At 47.6% G+C, this 18,673-nt stretch overlaps 1 protein-coding gene and 1 pseudogene across 1 annotated transcript; one reads left to right on the top strand and one right to left on the bottom strand.

The window, feature by feature from the left end:
• Positions 1-4,365: 4,365 nt before the first annotated feature.
• On the bottom strand, positions 4,366-6,626 carry LOC113875749 (galectin-7-like). Its single transcript, XM_027514439.1, has 4 exons — positions 6,547-6,626; positions 6,062-6,150; positions 5,189-5,390; positions 4,366-4,556 (listed from the first exon to the last, which is right to left on the bottom strand). Exons 1-4 carry the CDS (start codon positions 6,559-6,561, stop codon positions 4,443-4,445), a joined length of 420 nt encoding a protein of 139 aa, XP_027370240.1. The 5' UTR covers positions 6,562-6,626; the 3' UTR covers positions 4,366-4,442.
• A 4,984-nt stretch (positions 6,627-11,610) lies between these two features.
• LOC113875748 lies at positions 11,611-12,575 on the top strand (annotated as a pseudogene).
• Positions 12,576-18,673: the final 6,098 nt, after the last annotated feature.

Genomic DNA, 18,673 nt, shown 5'->3' with positions numbered 1-18,673 from the left:
TGCTGCTACTGCTGCTGCTGCTGCTGCTGCTGCTGCTACTGCTGCTGCTGCTGCTGCTGCTGCTAAGTCGCTTCAGTCATGTCCGATTCTGTGCGACCCCATGGACTGCAGCCTTCTAGGCTCCTCCGTCCATGGGATTTTCCAGGCAAGAGTACTGGAGTGGGTGTCATTGCTTTCTCCGATACTATACTCAGTTCAGTTCAGTAGCTCAGTCGTGTCCAACTCTTTGTGATCCCAGCACGCCAGGCCTCCCTGTCCATCACCAACTCCTGGAGTTCACTCAGACTCATGTCCATCAAGTCAGTGATGCCCTCCAGCCATCTCATCCTCTGTCGTCCCCTTCTCCTCCTGCTCCCAATCCTTCCCAGCATCAGAGTCTTTTCCAATGAGTCAACTCTTTGCATGAGGTGGCCAAAGTACTGGAGTTTCAGCTTTAGCATCATTCCTTCCAAAGAAATCCCAGGGCTGATCTCCTTCAGAATGGACTGGTTGGATCTCCTTGCAGTCCAAGGGACTCTCAAGTCTTCTCCAACACCACAGTTCAAAAGCATCAATTCTTCGGCGCTCAGCTTTCTTCACAGTCCAACTCTCACATCCATACTATACTACTCAGCCATAAAAAAGAATGAAATAAGGCGATTTGCAGCAATTTGGATGCAACTAGATTATAACTTGGATTGAAACTAGAGATTATCATACTAAACGAACGAAGTTAGAAAGAGAAAGACAAATACCAAATGATATCACTTATATGTGGAATCTGAAAGATGACGTATAGAATCACAGAAATAGAGAGTAGATTGGTGGTTGCCAAGGGGGAGGGGTTGGGGGAGGGATGGAGTGGGAGGTTGGGATTAGCAGATGTAAACTATTATATATAGGCTGGCTAATAGAGGATATATACAGGATAACAAGGTCTTACTGTGTCGTACAGAGAACTATATTCAATATCCTGTGAGAAATCATAAATGGAAAAGAATATTTTAAAAAGGAATCTGTATGTATATATGTATGTAAAGCTGAGTCACTTTGGTGTACAGCAGTGATTAACACAACACTGTAAATCAACTATACTTCATTTTGAAAAATAAATAATTTTTAAAATTAAAAAAATAAAAAATTATTGTCTTTCTATAAATGAAAAAAAATTATCTATCTCAGAGTGTCATTTTAAGGACTGAATGGTTAGCACAGTGACTAACAACACATAGTAGGGACTCAGGAAATATTAGCTAAATATGTATATAAATATATATATATTCCAACTTCCCCAGAATGTACAATGTAGATAAATTATTACAGAAAAATGCCTAGAAGGAAGTACACTAATATATCGAGTGGTTATTTCAGAGTGGTGAAATTGTGGGTGATTCAAAAAATCTTGTTAAAGATTGTACAGTAAATATGCATATATTTTCTAATCACAATGGAGTGTGTAAAAAAAGGTGAAAGCTTTGGGCTGATGTAAGTCCAAGGAAACTGAAAAACTAAAGTACAGTTTGCATGCAGGGGATGCTTTGACACCAGTAGACATCCATGGGGCCTCAAGTGGCCTAAGTTGTGCTACTCCTTACAATGGAGCCCTGGGGAGCCAGCAAAATGAAAGAAGAAAAGTCTCAGTATAGGGAAATGCAGCTGATTTGTGTGTGTTGACTATGTGTCCTGCTACTTTGCTGCATTCATTCATTAAGCTTTCAACAATAGGGTGAGGGGAACTTTGGGCTTCCCGGGTGGCTCAGCTGTAAAGAATTTGCCTGCAACGCAGGAGACACAGGAGATGTGGGTTCGATCCTGGGTCGGGAAGATTCCCTGGAGGAGGGCATGGCAGACCACTCCAGTATTCTTGCCTGGAGAATCCCATGGGCAGAGGAGCCTGGTGGGTTATGGCCCATTGGGGTCACAAACACTTGGACGCGACTGAAGCGACTTAGCACACACGCACGGGGAAAATTTTAGGGAATCCTACATATAAGATCATATCATATATATATGTTATAATTCATATATATATGTATTTCTTGACATGAAAAAAAAAGTTTTAAATACAATACAAACTTCAGTTTTTTCCTGAGCAATTTATGAATAAGTTACCAATATATTGCCTCTTTACCTCCAAATACTTTACTCTGTATTTTGTGCAAATAAGAACATTCTCCACTATCTATACGGTAAGGCAGAGATGAAACCAGTAAATTAACACAGATGAATCATTACCATCTACTGCTCAGAACCTAACCACGTTTGTGGTTGTGCCAGTAAAATGCCTTACTTTTCACTCTATTTTCTGAAATTTGTACCGTATTGGTATGTTATCTACAAACATTTTAAAATGTTCAATAACGATATGAAAACACATACATAAAATAAAAATTAATTCACTTAACAATGAGCCCTGGAGTTCCAGTGGATGCCAGACTGGTCTCCGCAGGGGACCCCTTATTCCACTGTCCCTGAGAAACATACTCAGAAAGGCTGGCCATGGGGATAGGTACCTGCAGTTGGAGGTTTGCAAAGTGCAGGATAAGTTCGGGTCATGAAAGGGCTCGAACCGGCCCACAGGATTTTGCACCCCTCTTCAAGGTGCTTGTGTAAGTCGCTTCAGTCGTGTCCGACTCTTTGCGACCCTATGGAGCCTTCCAGGCTCCTCTGTCCATGAGATTCTCCAGGTAAGAATACTGGAGTGGGTGGCCGTTCCCTTCTCGAGGGGCTCTTCCCCGACCCAAGATTGCGATGTGGGCAGCGGCCAGGAGGGGGCAGCATGTCACTGGCTTCGCAAGGTACTAGGCTGAGAAACATCCCCCCAGGGGAGCGGCTCTGGACTTTTCCAACTCCTGGTATGCGGTGCACGCTCCCTCCAACCTCTCTCCATCAACTGCTTGAGACCATCCGCCGCTGCGAGCACCTCAGAGAGGGTGCGGGAGTCGGCGGGGGAGGGGGGCACTCCGTGGTATGGACTCCTCTCCCCACAGTGGCCAGAAAATCCCCACCTGGCACTCGGGGCTGACTTGGCTTCTAAGTTGTACCCCGCCCCTCGTTCCCCCTCCAGAATCCCTGGGGGAAGGGGCAGTTCAGGGCCATCAGGCGAGCCAAGGAGGAAGTGTGAGAACAGCGCCCTAGAGGGCAGCAGGGACACAGGAGCCGGCACTTCGCGTTCCGGACCCCGCCCGTGTGCGTCTGCCTCCGGGCGCGAACTGGCGGAGACTGTCCCATCTCGGGGACAGAAAAGTAGGCCGGCAACGCCCAGATCCCTTCCAAGCCTGAACCCGCCCCAGCGGAGGGCTGGAAAGCCTGGGGAGCCAGGAAGCGGGGGCAACTGCAGAGAGGCCGAGATTCACACATCATCTCCGCGAGACTGGGGTCTCCAAGGGACCTGTTTGCAGGCTGACCAACCGCTGGGGGGGTGGAGAGGGGGGGAGGTGGTGGTGGCTGTTATACCCTCAGAGGGGGCGGCAAGGGTGGGCTTAGTAGTAATTCGTGCTCAGACTCTTTGCAACCCCATGGGCCGTAGCCCGCCAGGCTCCTCAGTCCATGAGATTTCCCAGGCAAGAACACCGGAGGGGGTTGCCATTTCCTCCTCCAGATCTTCCAGACCCAGGGATCGAACCCATGTCTCCTGCATCTCCTGCACTGGCAGGTCGGTTCTTTACCACTGAGCCACCTGGGAAGCCCAAGGGAGGGCTTCAGTTCAGTTCAGTCGCTCAGTCGTGTCCAACTCTTTGAGACCCCATGGACTGCCGCACGCCAGACTTCCCTGTCCATCACCAACTCCCGGAGCCTACTCAAACTCATGTCCATCGCTTTGGTGAGGGCTTGGGCTCCTCCAGACTCCCTCAGTCAACTCCACCGCGTTATCACCTGGCTCCTCCGTAAAGTGCAGCAGGAAGGCGAGTCAAAGCCCCACCCCCACCCTCTCCAAGCCTCCAGGAATAGAAATTGCCCTCGGAGATTCAGGGTCGGACCCACCTGGGCCACTTTGTGACCATTAGCCATTGTCTTTACCTCTCTTCCCTGATAGTGCAGTTAAAGAATCCCCCTGCAATGCAGGAGACCCCGGTTCGATTCCTGGGTCAGGAAGATCCTCTGGAGAAGGAATAGACTACCCACTCCAGTATACTTGGGCTTCCCTTGTGGCTCAGCTGGTTAAGAATCGCCCACAATGCGGAAGACCTAGGTTCGATCCCTGGGTTGGGAAGATCCCCTGAAGAAGGGAAATGCTCCCCACTAGTATTCTGGCCTGGAGAATTCCATGGAATGTATAAGTACATGGGGTCGCAAAGAGTCGGACACAACTGAGCGACTTTAACTTCACCTCTCTGAACTTGCTGCTCTCGTCTATATGAAGGAGACACTGACACAAGACAGGCGCACAGATGAGGGACTAAAGACTTTATTTGCCATCCAAGACCCCTGCCCCGGGTCTCCGCCAGCCCTCCTGGGAAGGCTCAGAAGATCTTCACCAACTCCAGCTGCAGGTCCCCGCCCACCTCCAACGCGCGCACGCGCCCTGGCGGGATCCGGTACCGGAAGTGGTGGTACTCAGAGTCTGCGATGACCGCCTGCAGGGACGAGGAGACACTGCTTAAGGTTCCCCAGGCAACTGCGGGGTTATTCCCGGCTCGTGCCCACGCGGCGTGACCTAGGCACGCACGCAAGCCCCCACTGAGAAAGAGGTCTATTATTCAATGAAGCCCCTTGTCATGAGGATTAAATGAGTTCATTGTTGACACCTGAGTGCTTTTTAAGCTTTGGCAGTGATGCAGTTGCCAGAATTCCTGGATGCATCGCCTTCCTCGGACGCACAGAAAGTGAAGAACAGCCCGGGTAGTGGAAGGTCTTCAATGACCACCCCCGGCTGGGACTTATTCGGGGTCCTGTCTTCCAAGTCGTCCATTTCCCTGTCCCAGAACTGCTACCTCAGACGCCAGTGGACAGGGAACAGGATAGAGGATGTCCATATCTTCCGGCTGGACTCCCACCCTTTGAGCACTTGGCTCTCACTGTCTCGTCCTTGCTACCGACACACGCCTACCCTCTGACAGTAGTGCGCTTGCGCCAGGGGAGGTGAGGAACTGGGGAGGCCCTGCCCACCTTGGCCACGCCTTTGATCCCAACCTCTGCCAAGAGCCTTCCTGGCCTTGCCAAGGGAAGAGATGTGGGTGTTGGAGCCCGCCCTGTGGAAGAGACACACCTTGAAGCCTTCTTCAGTGGCAATGAGGAGCACGTCGAAGGGCTGCCCTCGCTGGAAGGGAATGCCTGAGCCCCGCTCCTCTGCGCCCCAGGTGCCGCGCTCCAGGGTGTTGAAGACCACCGTGGACTCGTCCAGGCGGGGGTTGAAATGCAGGGCGGCATCACTGCCTGGTTCCTCACCGCACAGCAGGTTCACGTAGAACCTGGAAGGTGGTGGAGAAGAACATTGGATAGAGGAGTTACCCTTTGCCAGAGCACATCCATATTTACAGGAACGTGAGAGCCACACACCAGGGAAAGAGGGGAGATGGACTGGAGACCATGGAGCCCAGATCCCAGGGCACCCAAAAACCAGTGGGAGACCTGGACACACATTCACCTAGACCAGGGCCTGGGTCCCCCTCATTTCCAGAGTCTGGGAGATGCCAAGGACTCATGGTCCTGAAGACCAGGGTGCTTCCACTTCCCAGAGGGCTGGGACAATACCAGGGACCCCCAAATTCCCAGGCACTGTAGATTCTCAGAAATCCTGAAGATCCCCACCCAGGAAGCCCTAGGATTGATTGCCTAGGCCTCCTACATGCTGCCCAGGGCACCTGTGATTCATAGGTTCTATTTCCAGAGTGGCTGTGCACTTGGACTTGTCATGAGATTGCCCTGGAACCCCCAGATTCTTTGATGTAGGGACCCCACCTGCACAGTCATGGGACAGATAAGTGAGGACGTCAGATTCCAGGAGGGCAGAAATAGCCTGGGGATTCCAAGATCCTGGTGGGCAAAGTTGGCCTGGGGCTTTGTTCTCTGGGCTGTAAAAGTGGGGTTCACTGAGCCTGGAAACCTCCCACCCATTACCGCTGAGGCTCGGGGGTCTCACCTGCCAGCCTTGTCGGGGACTAAACCACGAATTCTCAACACAGTGCCCACTCGGATGCCCTCGGGCAGCGAGGTCTTGTGGGGGACGTTCTGCAGCAGCCAGAGTGGATCAGGGAGGCAGAGGAGAGAGACAAGTGGGTCAGCTGTGTGGAGAACATGACCAGGATGCAGAGCAGCAGAATCAGAGAGAAGAAAGGGCACAGAGACACGGGAAAGAGAACCGGGGGTGCAGAGGAACACAGAGACTCAGCAGGAAGATACTCAGAGGGACAGAAAGATAGACAGTAAGGGGAACCAATGGGGGGAGGGGGGAGAGCGTGGGGATGGATTGGGTGAACCCAGAAACGGCAGCCCAGAACATTCTGGCACAACGGAACACCCGCTTTCTCCCTGAAACAGGAGCCCTCAGCCAAGCCCCAGCCCCTCCCCTCTGCCAGTGCAGCCTTGGGTCCAAACCCCTCAAGCCCCCACACTGCGAGCACTCACAAAGCTCCCGGCCATGGCTGGAACAGCGGGACGGCAGTGGCAGTGGGGGCGTGGCTGCTGGGACCTTAAATCAAAGCAGGGTGTGCCTGGCCCTGGTGACTCAGCCTTTCCACACCCACCACCCACACCTGGCACAGACCCTGGGGCCATGCTGGCCCAGCACCCTCTTTCTAGGGCCTCTGATGCCCCTGCCATCCTGAGGATTCCCAGGTGTACGGTCCCTCCCCTTTGAGCTAATAGTGATAGAGACAGTTAACAATAATAACCATACCAGCACAGCACACAGCGTGGAAGGCTTGTTGAGACACCATCCCTCCAGCCCTACCTTCCTGCTGCCTGGTGGAGAGAGAAGACTCACATCCATTCCATCATGGAAAATCTGAGTCCTGAGAGGCGAAGCTGTGAGCTCAAACTCTGCGCCCTCTCTCCCAGGTTAGGACCTGCTGCCTAGGGCTAAGGATGGGTCTCCCCTGAAATTCCAGTTGATGCTCCTGTAATATAATAATAACCATGGCAACAGGATAATGATAGGAAAGGCAGCTAAGAGGACAGGATATTCTGCCCAGTGGTCAAAGCTGTATCCTTGGTGCCTAGTGCAGTGCCTGGCACACAGTAAGTGCTCAGTAAATGTGGATGAAAGAAAGAAGGAAAGATAATGAGAAGTGCCACTGACAAAGCCTCGGGCTTGCCTAGCATGTGGGAGAGACCACTGATCTCTGACAGGCCACTGAGCATAGGGCCCCTGATCACCCTTATCTGACAGATAAGGAAACTGAGGCTCAGAAAGGAGAAGCAGTTTGCCCAAGAAACACAACTAAGTAGAACCATGTAGACTGTGTGTCTGGCTTTCTTCATCTCTGGAAGTTCCTCTCTGGTTTTTTCTCCAGGATGCCCTAGTCTCTGGCTGTCCTGTGTCTCTGTCCTGCCCTGTCTCTCTCACATGTTCCTGTCTATTTCTCTTCTTTGAGTCTCTCTCCTTCCACCTCCCAGAATGGCCTCCTCTGTCCTACCTGGTGTTCAAGATAAGGGAAGGGAGTGGGGGGGGGGGAAGGGTGGCCCCTCTGCCCAGGCCAAGTCCCCACAGCCCAAGGCTCCTGAAGGGGCATGCAGGTATGAAGGGTGGTGTGAGAGGGAGAATGTTGATAGAGGGTTCTGGAAGGCAGGGAACAGGGCATTGGGGAGCTGAGCAGAAACTCCTCCTAGAAGCCCGGGCAGCCTACCACTCCATTTCCATCTCCCCACCCCACCCACCCCTGTTGGTGCCCCACCCAGCAGAGGGAGAAAAGGCCCGGGGCTGAGTCGGGAATGGAGACTTTGGGTGGAGACAAGCAGAGTCAGAACCTGATCCACCGCCCTCAGCCTCCCAGCCTTCAGCCCCATCACTGCACAGTTGGTGCAGCTGGGGGGGCAAGCGTCTCAGAAAGCAAGGGTGGGAAACTGCATTTGGGTGGGGGCTACAGTCACCTCCATTTGGCAGAAGAGAAAGTGGGCTTAGAGAGGGCCAGCATCTCCCCAAGGCCTCATGGGGAGGACGGGGCCAGGGGCTGGAGCTGATCTGTGTGCCAAGGACACCTACCTCGTGGAGATTTTAAATAGAGAGGACAAGGACTTCCCTATTTGGTCCAATGGCTAAGACTCTGCACTTCCAATGCAGAGGGCCTGCGTTCGCCCCCTGGTCAGTGAACTAAGATCCCAGACGTGGCAGCTCAGCTGGGACACTGAAGTTAGAGAAGCCTACACACTGCAACAAAGACCCAGCACACCCAAAATAAAATAAATAAAAGTATTTTTCAATCTGGAGAGGACTGTGGGTTTTGAGGCGGTGACATCGACGTCTGTTCAGATGGAGAGTTTCCCAGAATGATGGGTTCTGTTATTCTGATCAGTAATCATGTGCCTTTTGTATATGTCATTCTGTATATTGCTGTGTATCCTGGCAGTTTATCTTTTCCTGATTTCTTCATTGTCTCTGGATATTTCTCCACATGCTTCCAACCTGCACGTCCAGGCTTGTTTTTGATGTTTGGTCAAATGAGGCATTCAATCTGTTACCAGTTTGATTCCTGGTTTATTTCTCATAATTCAGATGTGGGATGCATTCTTATTCATCTGTGTTGATTATCTTCTATCAGTTTGGAAATAATATACTTAGTATCTTTTTTTTTAACTTCTAAATAAGTGGTGAATGTAGTTATTTCCCAATACTCTTTTTGTTTTTCCAAGCCATATGCTACACTCATAAATCAGATCACCCAGGTTTCAACAGAATAGTTCCATGAGTCTTAATGATATACACACCCGGACAACCACCACCCCAATCAAGGTTTATCTCCTGAAAAAGTCTGCCCCTTGCATCTACCCCAGGACACACCGTTATTCCTTAGTATTGAGCCAACACGTTCATTTGCCATGAAAATAAAAAGAAGGATGCCCAGCAGGTTGTGTGTGTCTCTCCTTCCACCTTCCAGAATTACCTCCTGCAGAAATAACTGGGGGAGGGCTTCCCTGGTGGTCCAGTGGTTGGTTAAGAATCTGCCTTGCAATGCAAGGGACACTGGTTTGATCCCTGGTCCTGGAAGAGCCCCCACGCCATGGAGCAACTAATCCGTGGGCCACAGCTACCGAGCCCACGCTCTAGGGCCCTTGTGCTTCAACTACTAAAGCCTGTGTGCCTAGAGCCCATCCTCCATAAAAGAGAAGCCACTGCAGTGAGAAGCTGGCCACCACAGCTAGTGAGTAGCCCCCACTCTCTGCAAACAGAGAAAGCCTGGGTGCAGCAATGAAGACCCACCACAGCCAAAAGATGAAATACATAAAAAGAAACAACTGGGGCGATGTGTGCTACCACTGCTAAGAGCTCTAGACCCCATACTCCGCAACAAGAGAAGTCCGTGCAGTACAACTAGCGAAAGCCGGCACACAGCCGTGAAGACCCAGATCAGAAAAAATAAAAAGAAACAACTGGGGCCAGAAGTAATACTAAGTGCCCCCACAGCGGTTCCAGGAATTGAAAATCCCAGGTGTGTCAGTGTCAGCTTCTTGGCGACTTTGGGTTGGTTTTCATATTCAGTGAAGATGTCCCAGGAGCTGCTTTGGTTTTGTAAATTACCTTCCCAGTGAGGAAAATGACGTTTTAAAAATCTGATTGTTTTCTTTTTTTGTTAATTTTTTTCTTTTTTTTGGCCTTGATGCACTGGGCTTGCAGGATCTTATTCCTGGATTGGGAATTGCCCTGGGCCCTCGACAGGGAAAGCTCTGAATCCTAACCACTAGGCTACAAGGAAACGCCCCCAAATTGGACTTTTCTTTTTAATTTATTTTTAAAAATGTATGTATTTACTTGCCTGAGTCAGGTGTTAGTTGCGGCTTAGTTGCCCTGCTGCATGTGGGACTAGTTCCCCGACCAGGGATCGATCCCATGTCCCCTGTACTGGAAAGCAGGTTCTCATCCACTGGCCCACCAGGGGGGTCCCCCATTCTAACTATTTTTTAAATGTACAGTTCAGTGGCCTTAAGTACATTCCCATGTTGTGCACCCCTTACCACCAACATCTCCAGCACTTTTTCACCTTCCCCAACTGAAACTTGTACCCACTAAACACTCACTTTCTCTTCCCCTATCCCCAGCCCCTGACCACCACCATTCTACTTCCTGTCTCTGAATTTGGCTGCTCTGGGTACCTTGTATAAGTGGAGTCATACTTGCCCTCTGTGATCGATGAGCATTATATACACACAAAAGAGAAAGTCAGTTGTAAATACCTGTGTGTGTTGAAAGGTGACAAATATGTCACCCAAAATATGCCCTTTGGTATAAGGATTATTTTGAGCTTTCAGCACTTGAAAAACAGCAAATACAGGAAGGTCATTCTAATCTCCACTTTTCTCCTGAAAACAGGAGATAAAAACTGCCAAGTGAAAGATGCTCTACTTGTGCCCTAAGAAAGTAACAATTTTATCAGCAAGGTGAGAACCTAGGGAGGCCTTGTTAAAATAATTCTTGTCTGGGACTTCCCTGGCAATCCAGTGGTTAAGACTCTGCACTCCCACTTCAGGGGAACTAAGATCATACATGGCCATTGCAGCCAAAAAAAAAAAAAAGATTCCTATCTTCCTTTACCTCCCCACGTATTAGTTTAGTTACTTTTCCACAATGCCTTTCATTGTTCTTAACTTGTAGGTGTAGCTGCTTCTTTGTGTTTATTTCCTTATGTGGGCTCCAGGATCATGTAAAACTTTTAAATGTGTATTCATTTCTTCTGTGTTGATTTGGTATGTCAGTTTAATTCTCAGGCCTTGCCAAAAGAAAAAAAAAAGGAAGATAGAGGTAAAATTTTGCCTACCCTACCATATGTGGACATACACTTGACTTCTTGTATTCCCACCTGGTCTCCCCAGAGGGCCTGGGAGCAGAGACATCTGAATGGCAGTGAGCACACTTGCACTCAGGCTTCCCTGGTGGCTCCAATGGTAAAGAATCTGCCTGCAGTGCAGGAGATCTGAGTTTGATCCCTGGGTGGGGAAGATACCCTGGAGAAGGGAGTTCTACCCACCCCAGTATTCTTGCTGGAGCATCCCATGGACAGAGGAACCTGGCAGGCTACAGTCCATGGGGTCACAAAGAGTCAGACACGACTGAGCAACTAACACTTTCCCTTTTCACACACTGGCACCCAGATCTTGGTTCCTAAGGACCGTATCTTTCTCTACTGAAGGAACTGCTGTAGAAATGACCGCTTCCCAGGCTCAGACAGGGAGCATACAAGATGTGCTGGGAACAACTGCTTGTGTCAGAGAAGAAGGAAGCACTTACAAAAGGATGGGGCATCTGGGGCAGGTGTATGAACTCACTTGAATCACTTGAAGGACTCCCACAGACTGAATCTGGGACCATGAGACTCCTGAGTGATAACACCATGACTAGAATAGGAAGCCATGAGCCCGTACTGATGTTGTCTTATTCTGCTAGGGCCACTGTGACAGCCCTAGAATATCATTGCCCAGATGGCTTACAAACAACAGAAATTTATTTCTCGGGGAGCAGAGAGTCATGATGGTGTCTGTATGATCTCCGGAGGTAGAAGCGTCAGAGTTCGGCCAAACATAAAAGATGACAACAGCAGCTCGGCCAACTTTTGAACCTGCAAGAGGTGGAAGAGGAAAAGGTGAGGGTGATTTGAGCCAACTGTCAAAGCAGTATTCAAGCAGAGACCTACCCTCTCATACAAAGATAAAATATAGACAGACCACTCGGGATGCCCCTGAAGAGGTTCGAAACCGTGACTTCAGGAGAGAGTTGGAGAAGAGAGAGAGAGCTGCTGCAAGAGAAAAAAACAAGAGGTCAGCCAACCCGAGAACATACAACCTCCTCTTCAGTGTCAAAGAAGCCTCGACTGGACCAGATTCCTGCTGCCAACCTTGATGCAGACGATCCACTGACAGATGAGGAAGATGAAGATGAAGATTTTGAAGAGGAGAGTGATGATGATGATACTGCAGCTCTTCTTGCAGAGCTGGAAAAAATTAAAACAGAAAGAGCTGAAGAGCAGGCCAGGAAGGAACAAGAACAAAAGGCTAAAGAAGAAAGGATTCGTTCTTCTTAATCTCACTGGCCCATCCCAGCCTCAGGCCAACTTCAAAGTTAAAAGAAGGTGAGATGATGACGTTATCTTCAAGAACTGTGCAAAAGGTGTACATGATCAGAAGAAAGACAAAAGATTTGTAAATGATACGCTTCCGATCTGAATTTCACAAAAAGTTCATGGAGAAATACATTAAATAGTACAGTTTTATGTGCTGGATTGAAGGCTATAAAATGTAAATGATCTGACTTCATTTTGATTTATTTTTCTCTCCCACCCCTATCTAAATTGTGTATAGGCTTCCCTAATTTTTAGTTCTAAAGTATATTTTCCTTTATTGATGAATTACTTGATAAGGACTTGGGAATTGGTTTAACCCAGTTTCCATCTCAATATTTCCAGTCATGTGTTTTCTCTTAAATATAGGAAAAGAAACCTTGTAATAAATACTTTTAATAATCTAAATAGCCAAATCTGTGTCCCCAACTTGTTTGTTGAAATGTATGCAGCTAGTAAAACATTGCATATTAAAAAAAAAGAAGAAATTTATTTCTCATGGTTCTGGTGGCCGAGAAGTCCAAGACCAAGGTGCCATTATCATCACTGAGAGCCTGATTGTGAGAGAGTCATTTCCTAGGCAGGTTGATAGGGAGTCTAGGGGTCCCCAAGGAGAGAGGGGTCTGGAATTCTCAAGGAGGAAGAAAGGACAAACCTTTTTCTTTCTCCACATTCCTTAGGATTGTATAACAATAATGTATCCTGCCTAAGGACAGTCTCTGGATTAAACCTTCTGTTATCTTAAAAGGTAAATTATGGGAGTAGACCTGGTCTTTACAAGGATGTATCCTGCCTGAGGACAGTGTTATCTTAAAATGTTAATGATGGGAGTGGGTCTGATGAGGTCTTTACAACCTCAGACATCCTTTGGATTATATAACTTCATTGTTAACACTAGCAAGCGGGTACTCTTTCTGCCCGCTTCTGATGCCTATGTCAGAAGCTTTCTCTATCTCCTTTATACTTTAATAAAACTTTATTACACAAAAGCTCTGAGCGATCAGGCCTCGTCTCTGGCCCCGGATTGAATTCTTCTCCTCTGGGGGCCAAGAATCCCGGTGTCTTCGCGTGATTCAACAACAACCTTTCAATTGCTGGTTCTCACCGATCCCCCCATGACTAGAGGGTCAAGGCACTCTCTAGGTCCCTTTATTTATTTTTAAATTTTTATTTATTTATTTTTGGCTGTGCGGGGTCTTCGTTGCTACACGTGGGTTTTCTCTAGTTGTGTTGAGCAGGGCTGCTCTCTAGTTGCAGCACGCGGGCCTCTCATTGCCGTGGCTGTTTCTTTTGTGGAGCACGGGCTCTGGGTGCACAGGCTTCAGTCACTGCAGCTCGAGAGCTTTGTCGCTTCCCGATGTGTGGGATCTTCCCAGACCGGGGATTGACCCTGGGTCCCCTGCATTGGCAGGTGGATTTTTTTTTAAAGATTTATATTTATTTGGCTGTTCCGGATCTTAGTTTCGGCACACAGGATCTTTGATCTTCATCACGGCATGCAAAATCTTTAGCTGTGGCATGTGGACTCTAGTTCCCTGACCAGGGATCAAACCTGGGCCCTCTGCACTGGGAGCGTGGAGTCTTAACCACTGGACCATCAAGGCTGACCCTCTGGGTCCCTTTATAAGAGACTCCCACTCATAAGGCCTCTGTCTCATGACCTTGTATGCATTAGTCGCTCAGTCGTATCTGACTCTTTGTGACCCCGTAGACTGTAGCCTGCCAGGCTCCCCGGTCCATGGGATTCTCCTGGCAAGAATACTGGGGTGGATTGCCATACCCTCTTCCAGGGGATCTTCAGGATCCAGGTATTGAACCTGGGTCTTTTCCTTGCAGGCAGATTTTTTATTGTCTGAGCTACCAGGGAAGCCCTTTATCTCCTCCTAAAGGCTCCACTTCCAAATACCATGGCACTGGGGATTAGGTTTCAACATGGGGATTTAGGGGGAGGAACATAAACATTCAGTCTATAGCAGATGTGCATAAGGAAAGGAGAGAAATGATAAAAAATGGAATGAAGAATGTTTGCACTAAGTTCTAAGTGCTTCCCTATGAAATGTTTACTAATGACCAAAGACCAAAGGGTAACTCGATGGTGGAGAAACCTGGCAGGTACTGCTAATCACATGTTCAGAGTCCACATCACCAGCAACAGGATACCTGGAGGTTGTGAGCAGCTTCATAGGTGCACACAGTGACGCTTCTGCCCCCAAAATCGAAGGACAAGGAAACATCAACCTGTAACCTTCTAACATGTCAAGGTCTTGAAAGAAAGAAAGACTGAGGAACTGTTCCAGACTGAAGGGGACAGAAACTAAGAATATGTGACAACCAAATCAATGCCAGTTTCTGAACTGAGTCCTCTGCTACCAGCTGCTCGGTGGCACCACAGGCAGAACTGGAATGGGGTCTGAAGGTCAGGTGGCAGTAGGGGCTCTAGGGTGAACCCCTGATGTTGGTGGGTGTGAGTGAGCGTCCTTGTGTACCCCTCACACACACTCATTAGCGTATTTGAGGATGGTGGGGCTGTCTATTGGCAACTGACTTACATAGTCCTGTATTTGCAAATACAAACTAATACAAACTTACAAACTATTCTGTAAGTTTCCAATTGTTTCCAAATGTTTCAGTGATATCAAAATATAGGGAATCTTCACAGACATAGAAAGCAAATTTATAGTTATCAAGGGGGAAAGGGGGAGAGAGGGATGAATTAGGAGTTTGGGGTTAACAGATACACCCCACTACATATAAGATGGGTAAACAAGGCTTCCCTAGTGGCCCAGTGGGAAGGAATCTGCCTGCCAATGCATGGAGCACAGGTTCCATCCCTGTTTTGGGAAGAGTCCACATGCCGAGGGGCAACTGAGCCCATTTGCCACAACTACTGAGCCTGAACTCTGGAGCCTGCGTGCTGCAACTGCTAAGCCTATGCGCCCTGGAGCCCGTGTTCTGCAACAGGAGAAGCCACTGCAGTGAGAAGTCTGAGCGCCACAGCTACAGAGGAGCCCCCACTCGCCACAACCAGAGAAAAACCCTCCTGTAGCCATGAAGACTCAGCACAGCCAAATAAATGAATACAATTATTTTTTAAAACAGATGAACAACAAGGACCTACTGTATAGCACAGGGAACTATGTTCAATACCATGTAATAAGCTATAATGAAAAAGAATCTGAGAAAGAATTCATGAAAGTGAAGTGAAAGTGTTACTCGCTCTGCCATGTCTGATTCTTTAGGACCCCATGGATTGTAGCCCGCCAGGCTCCTCGGTCCCTGGAATTCTCCGGGCAAGAATACTGGAGTGGGTAGCTATTCCCTTCTCCAGGGGATCTTCCTGATCCAGGGATTGAACTCAGGTCTCCTATCTCAGCCACCAGGGAAGCCCTGCTGCTGCTGCTAAGTCACTTCAGTCATGTCCGACTCTGTGTGACCCCATAGACGTCAGCCCATGAGGCTCCCCCGTCCCTGGGATTCTCCAGGCAAGAACACTGGAGTGGGTTGCCATTTCCTTCTCCAATGCAGGAAAGTGAAAAGTGAGAGTGAAGTCACTCAGTCGTGTCCAACTCTTAGCGACCCAATGGACTGCAGCCCACCAGGCTCCTCGGTCCCTGGAATTCTCCAGGCAAGAATACTGGAGTGGGTAGCCATTCCCTTCTCCAGGGGATCTTCCTGACCCAGGGATCGAACTCAGGTCTCCGGCATTGCAGGTGAATTCATTACCATCTCAGCCACCAGGGAAGCCCTATATATTCATATATATATATACACACCTGTATTTATCACTTAATCACTTTGCTGTAGACCTGAAACTAACACAACATTATAAATCAACTATCCTTCAATTTAAAAAAAAGAAGAAAAAATATAGTGAATCTTAAGTAGTCTGTAGTCCTTTTAAATGTCCCAGCACTGTTTTTAGAAATTGTAAAGTAAAATTCACAAGTATAAACCATAACTCAGTTATATACTTTAAGTTGGAATCACAAGGCTATTCAGTTAGGTATTTTAATATGCCAAAGTTCTTTAAAACTTTACACATACTTAATACATCAAAGTTAACATCTTACAAAACAATCATTTTAGCCCACTAGGATGGCAACAATAAAAAAGATAGATAATAACAAGTACAGGTAAGGACATGGAGAAAGGGATTTCCCTGATGGTCCAGTGGCTAAGACTCCGAGCTCCCAATGCAAGGGGCCTGGGTTCGATGCCGTTCGATGCCTGGTCAGGGAACTGGATCCTGCATGCTGCAACTAAGACTTTACACAGCCAAATAAATAAGTAAACATTTCCTAAAGAAGGATATAGAGAAACTGGAACCCTCTTAATTTGCTGGTGGGAATGTAAAATAGTGCAGCTATAGAAAACACTCCAGCAGTTCCCCAAAGATTAAACGTGAACTTACCCAGTGACCAGCAACCCCGTTCCTTGGTTGTTGTCCCTTTCTTGGTAGATACACAAGAAAAATGGTAACATATATCCACACAAAAACTTTTATATTGGGAATTCCCTGGTAGCCCAGCGGCTCAGACTCTGCTGGACTTTCATTGCTGGAGCCTCAGTTCAATTCCAAGTCAGGGAACCAAGATCCCACAAGCTGCACAGCCTGGCAAATAATAAGAAATAAAAATGCTCATGGAAGTATTATTTATAATAGTTGAAGCAAAGTATTCATTATCAAAATGTGAAAACATTCCAATTATCCATCAACTAATGATGGATAAGGTATAAATAATGGTATAAATATGGTATATCTACACAATGGAAAATTATCAGCAGTAGAAACAGACGAAGTACAAATCCATGCTGAAAGATGGATGATCCTTGAAAGCACTGCTAAGTGAAAGAAGTCAGACCTAAAAAGCCATATATTGCATGATTCCATAGGAAATATCCAGAAAAGACAAATTCATGGAGACAGTGGTTGCCAAAAGCTGGGAGGAGGGGAGAATGGAGAGTGACTGCTGCTATGTGTGGGGTCTTTTGAGGGGTGAGAGGATATTTGGAATTAGATAGTGGTGATGCTTGTACAACCTGTGAAGATAGCAAAACCCACCGAATTGTGCACTTTTTAAAACTTTTTATTTTATATTGGAGTGTAGTTGATTAACAATGTTGTGTTAGTTTCAAATATATAGCAAAGTGATTCAGTTATATGTATTCTTTTTCAAATTGTATATCTATTGTATATCAAATATGTATATCTATTCTTTTTCAAGTTGTATATCTATTGTATATCAAATATGTATATCTATTCTTTTTCAAATTCTTTTCCCATTTAGGTTGTTACATAATATTGAACAGAGTTCCTGGTGCAATACTGTGCACTTTAAAAGATTGACTTTAATATTATATCAAAAATAAAGAATATTATCTTTACTAGATAGAAGGTGGGTACACATGCAGATCAGGCAAGATTGGCTATGGTTTGGCAGCTGTTGTGCTGGTTGGGAGGTGCAGAGAGATTTATTTTCCTATGTTTTGTTGACTTTTGTATGCTTGATAACCTCTACAGTAAGACAATTTACTGCTGCTGCTGCTGCTGCTAAGTCACTTCAGTTGTGTCCGACTCTGTGTGACCCCATAGACGGCAGCCCACCAGGCTCCTCTGTTCCTGGGAGTGGGTTGCCATTTCCTTCTCCAATGCATGAGAGTGAAAGTGAAAGTGAAGTCGCTCAGTCGTGTCCGACTCTTTGCGATCCCACGGACTGCAGCCTACCAGGCTCCTCCGTCCATGGGATTTTCCAGGCAAGAGTACTGGAGTGGGGTGCCATTGCCTTCTCCGAGACAATTTACAGGTATATACAATTAACTGAGAGAAAAAATGTTTCCAATGATAATAACAAGTATTAGTCACTCAGTCGTGTCTGACTCTTTGTGACCCCATGGACTGTAGCCCGCCAGGCTCCTCTGTCCATGGGAATTCTTCAGGCAAGAATACTGGAGGGGGTAGCCATTCCCTTCTCCAGATCTTCCTTCCTGACCCAGGGATCAAACCCGGATCTCCATACTATAGGCAAATTCTCTACCATCTGAGCCACCAGGGACCTTCTGACAATAACAAAGTGCATTACAAAGGTCTGATCATGAAGTCAGGCAAGACAAGAGATGTGCAGACCATAATCTGCTGTCATTTGAGTATCTACAAGCATTGTGGCCCTGGTAGGCAAGAAAACTAGGAAAGGGGACTTCCCTTTCCCTGGTGTCCCAGTGGCTAAGACTCCATGCTCCCATTGCAGGGACCCAGGTCTGATCCCTGATTGGGTAACTAAGATCCCACATGCTACAGAGCAGCTAAGACCTGATGCAGCCAAATAAATTAAAAAAAAATTTTTTTAAGGCAGGCTTCCCTGGTGGCTCAGTGGTAAAGAATCCACCTGCCAATGCAGGAGACATGGGTTCTATCCCTGGTCTGGGAAGACGGCATATGCTACGGAGCACCTAAGCCTGTGCACCACAACTATTGAGCCTGTGCTCTAGAG

The sequence above is a fragment of the Bos indicus x Bos taurus genome, chromosome 18, assembly GCF_003369695.1.
Source record: "Bos indicus x Bos taurus breed Angus x Brahman F1 hybrid chromosome 18, Bos_hybrid_MaternalHap_v2.0, whole genome shotgun sequence".
Classification (NCBI taxonomy): Eukaryota; Metazoa; Chordata; class Mammalia; order Artiodactyla; family Bovidae; genus Bos; species Bos indicus x Bos taurus.
Note: the sequence above shows the minus strand (reverse complement) of the source record. Positions and strands in the feature narration are given on the sequence as shown.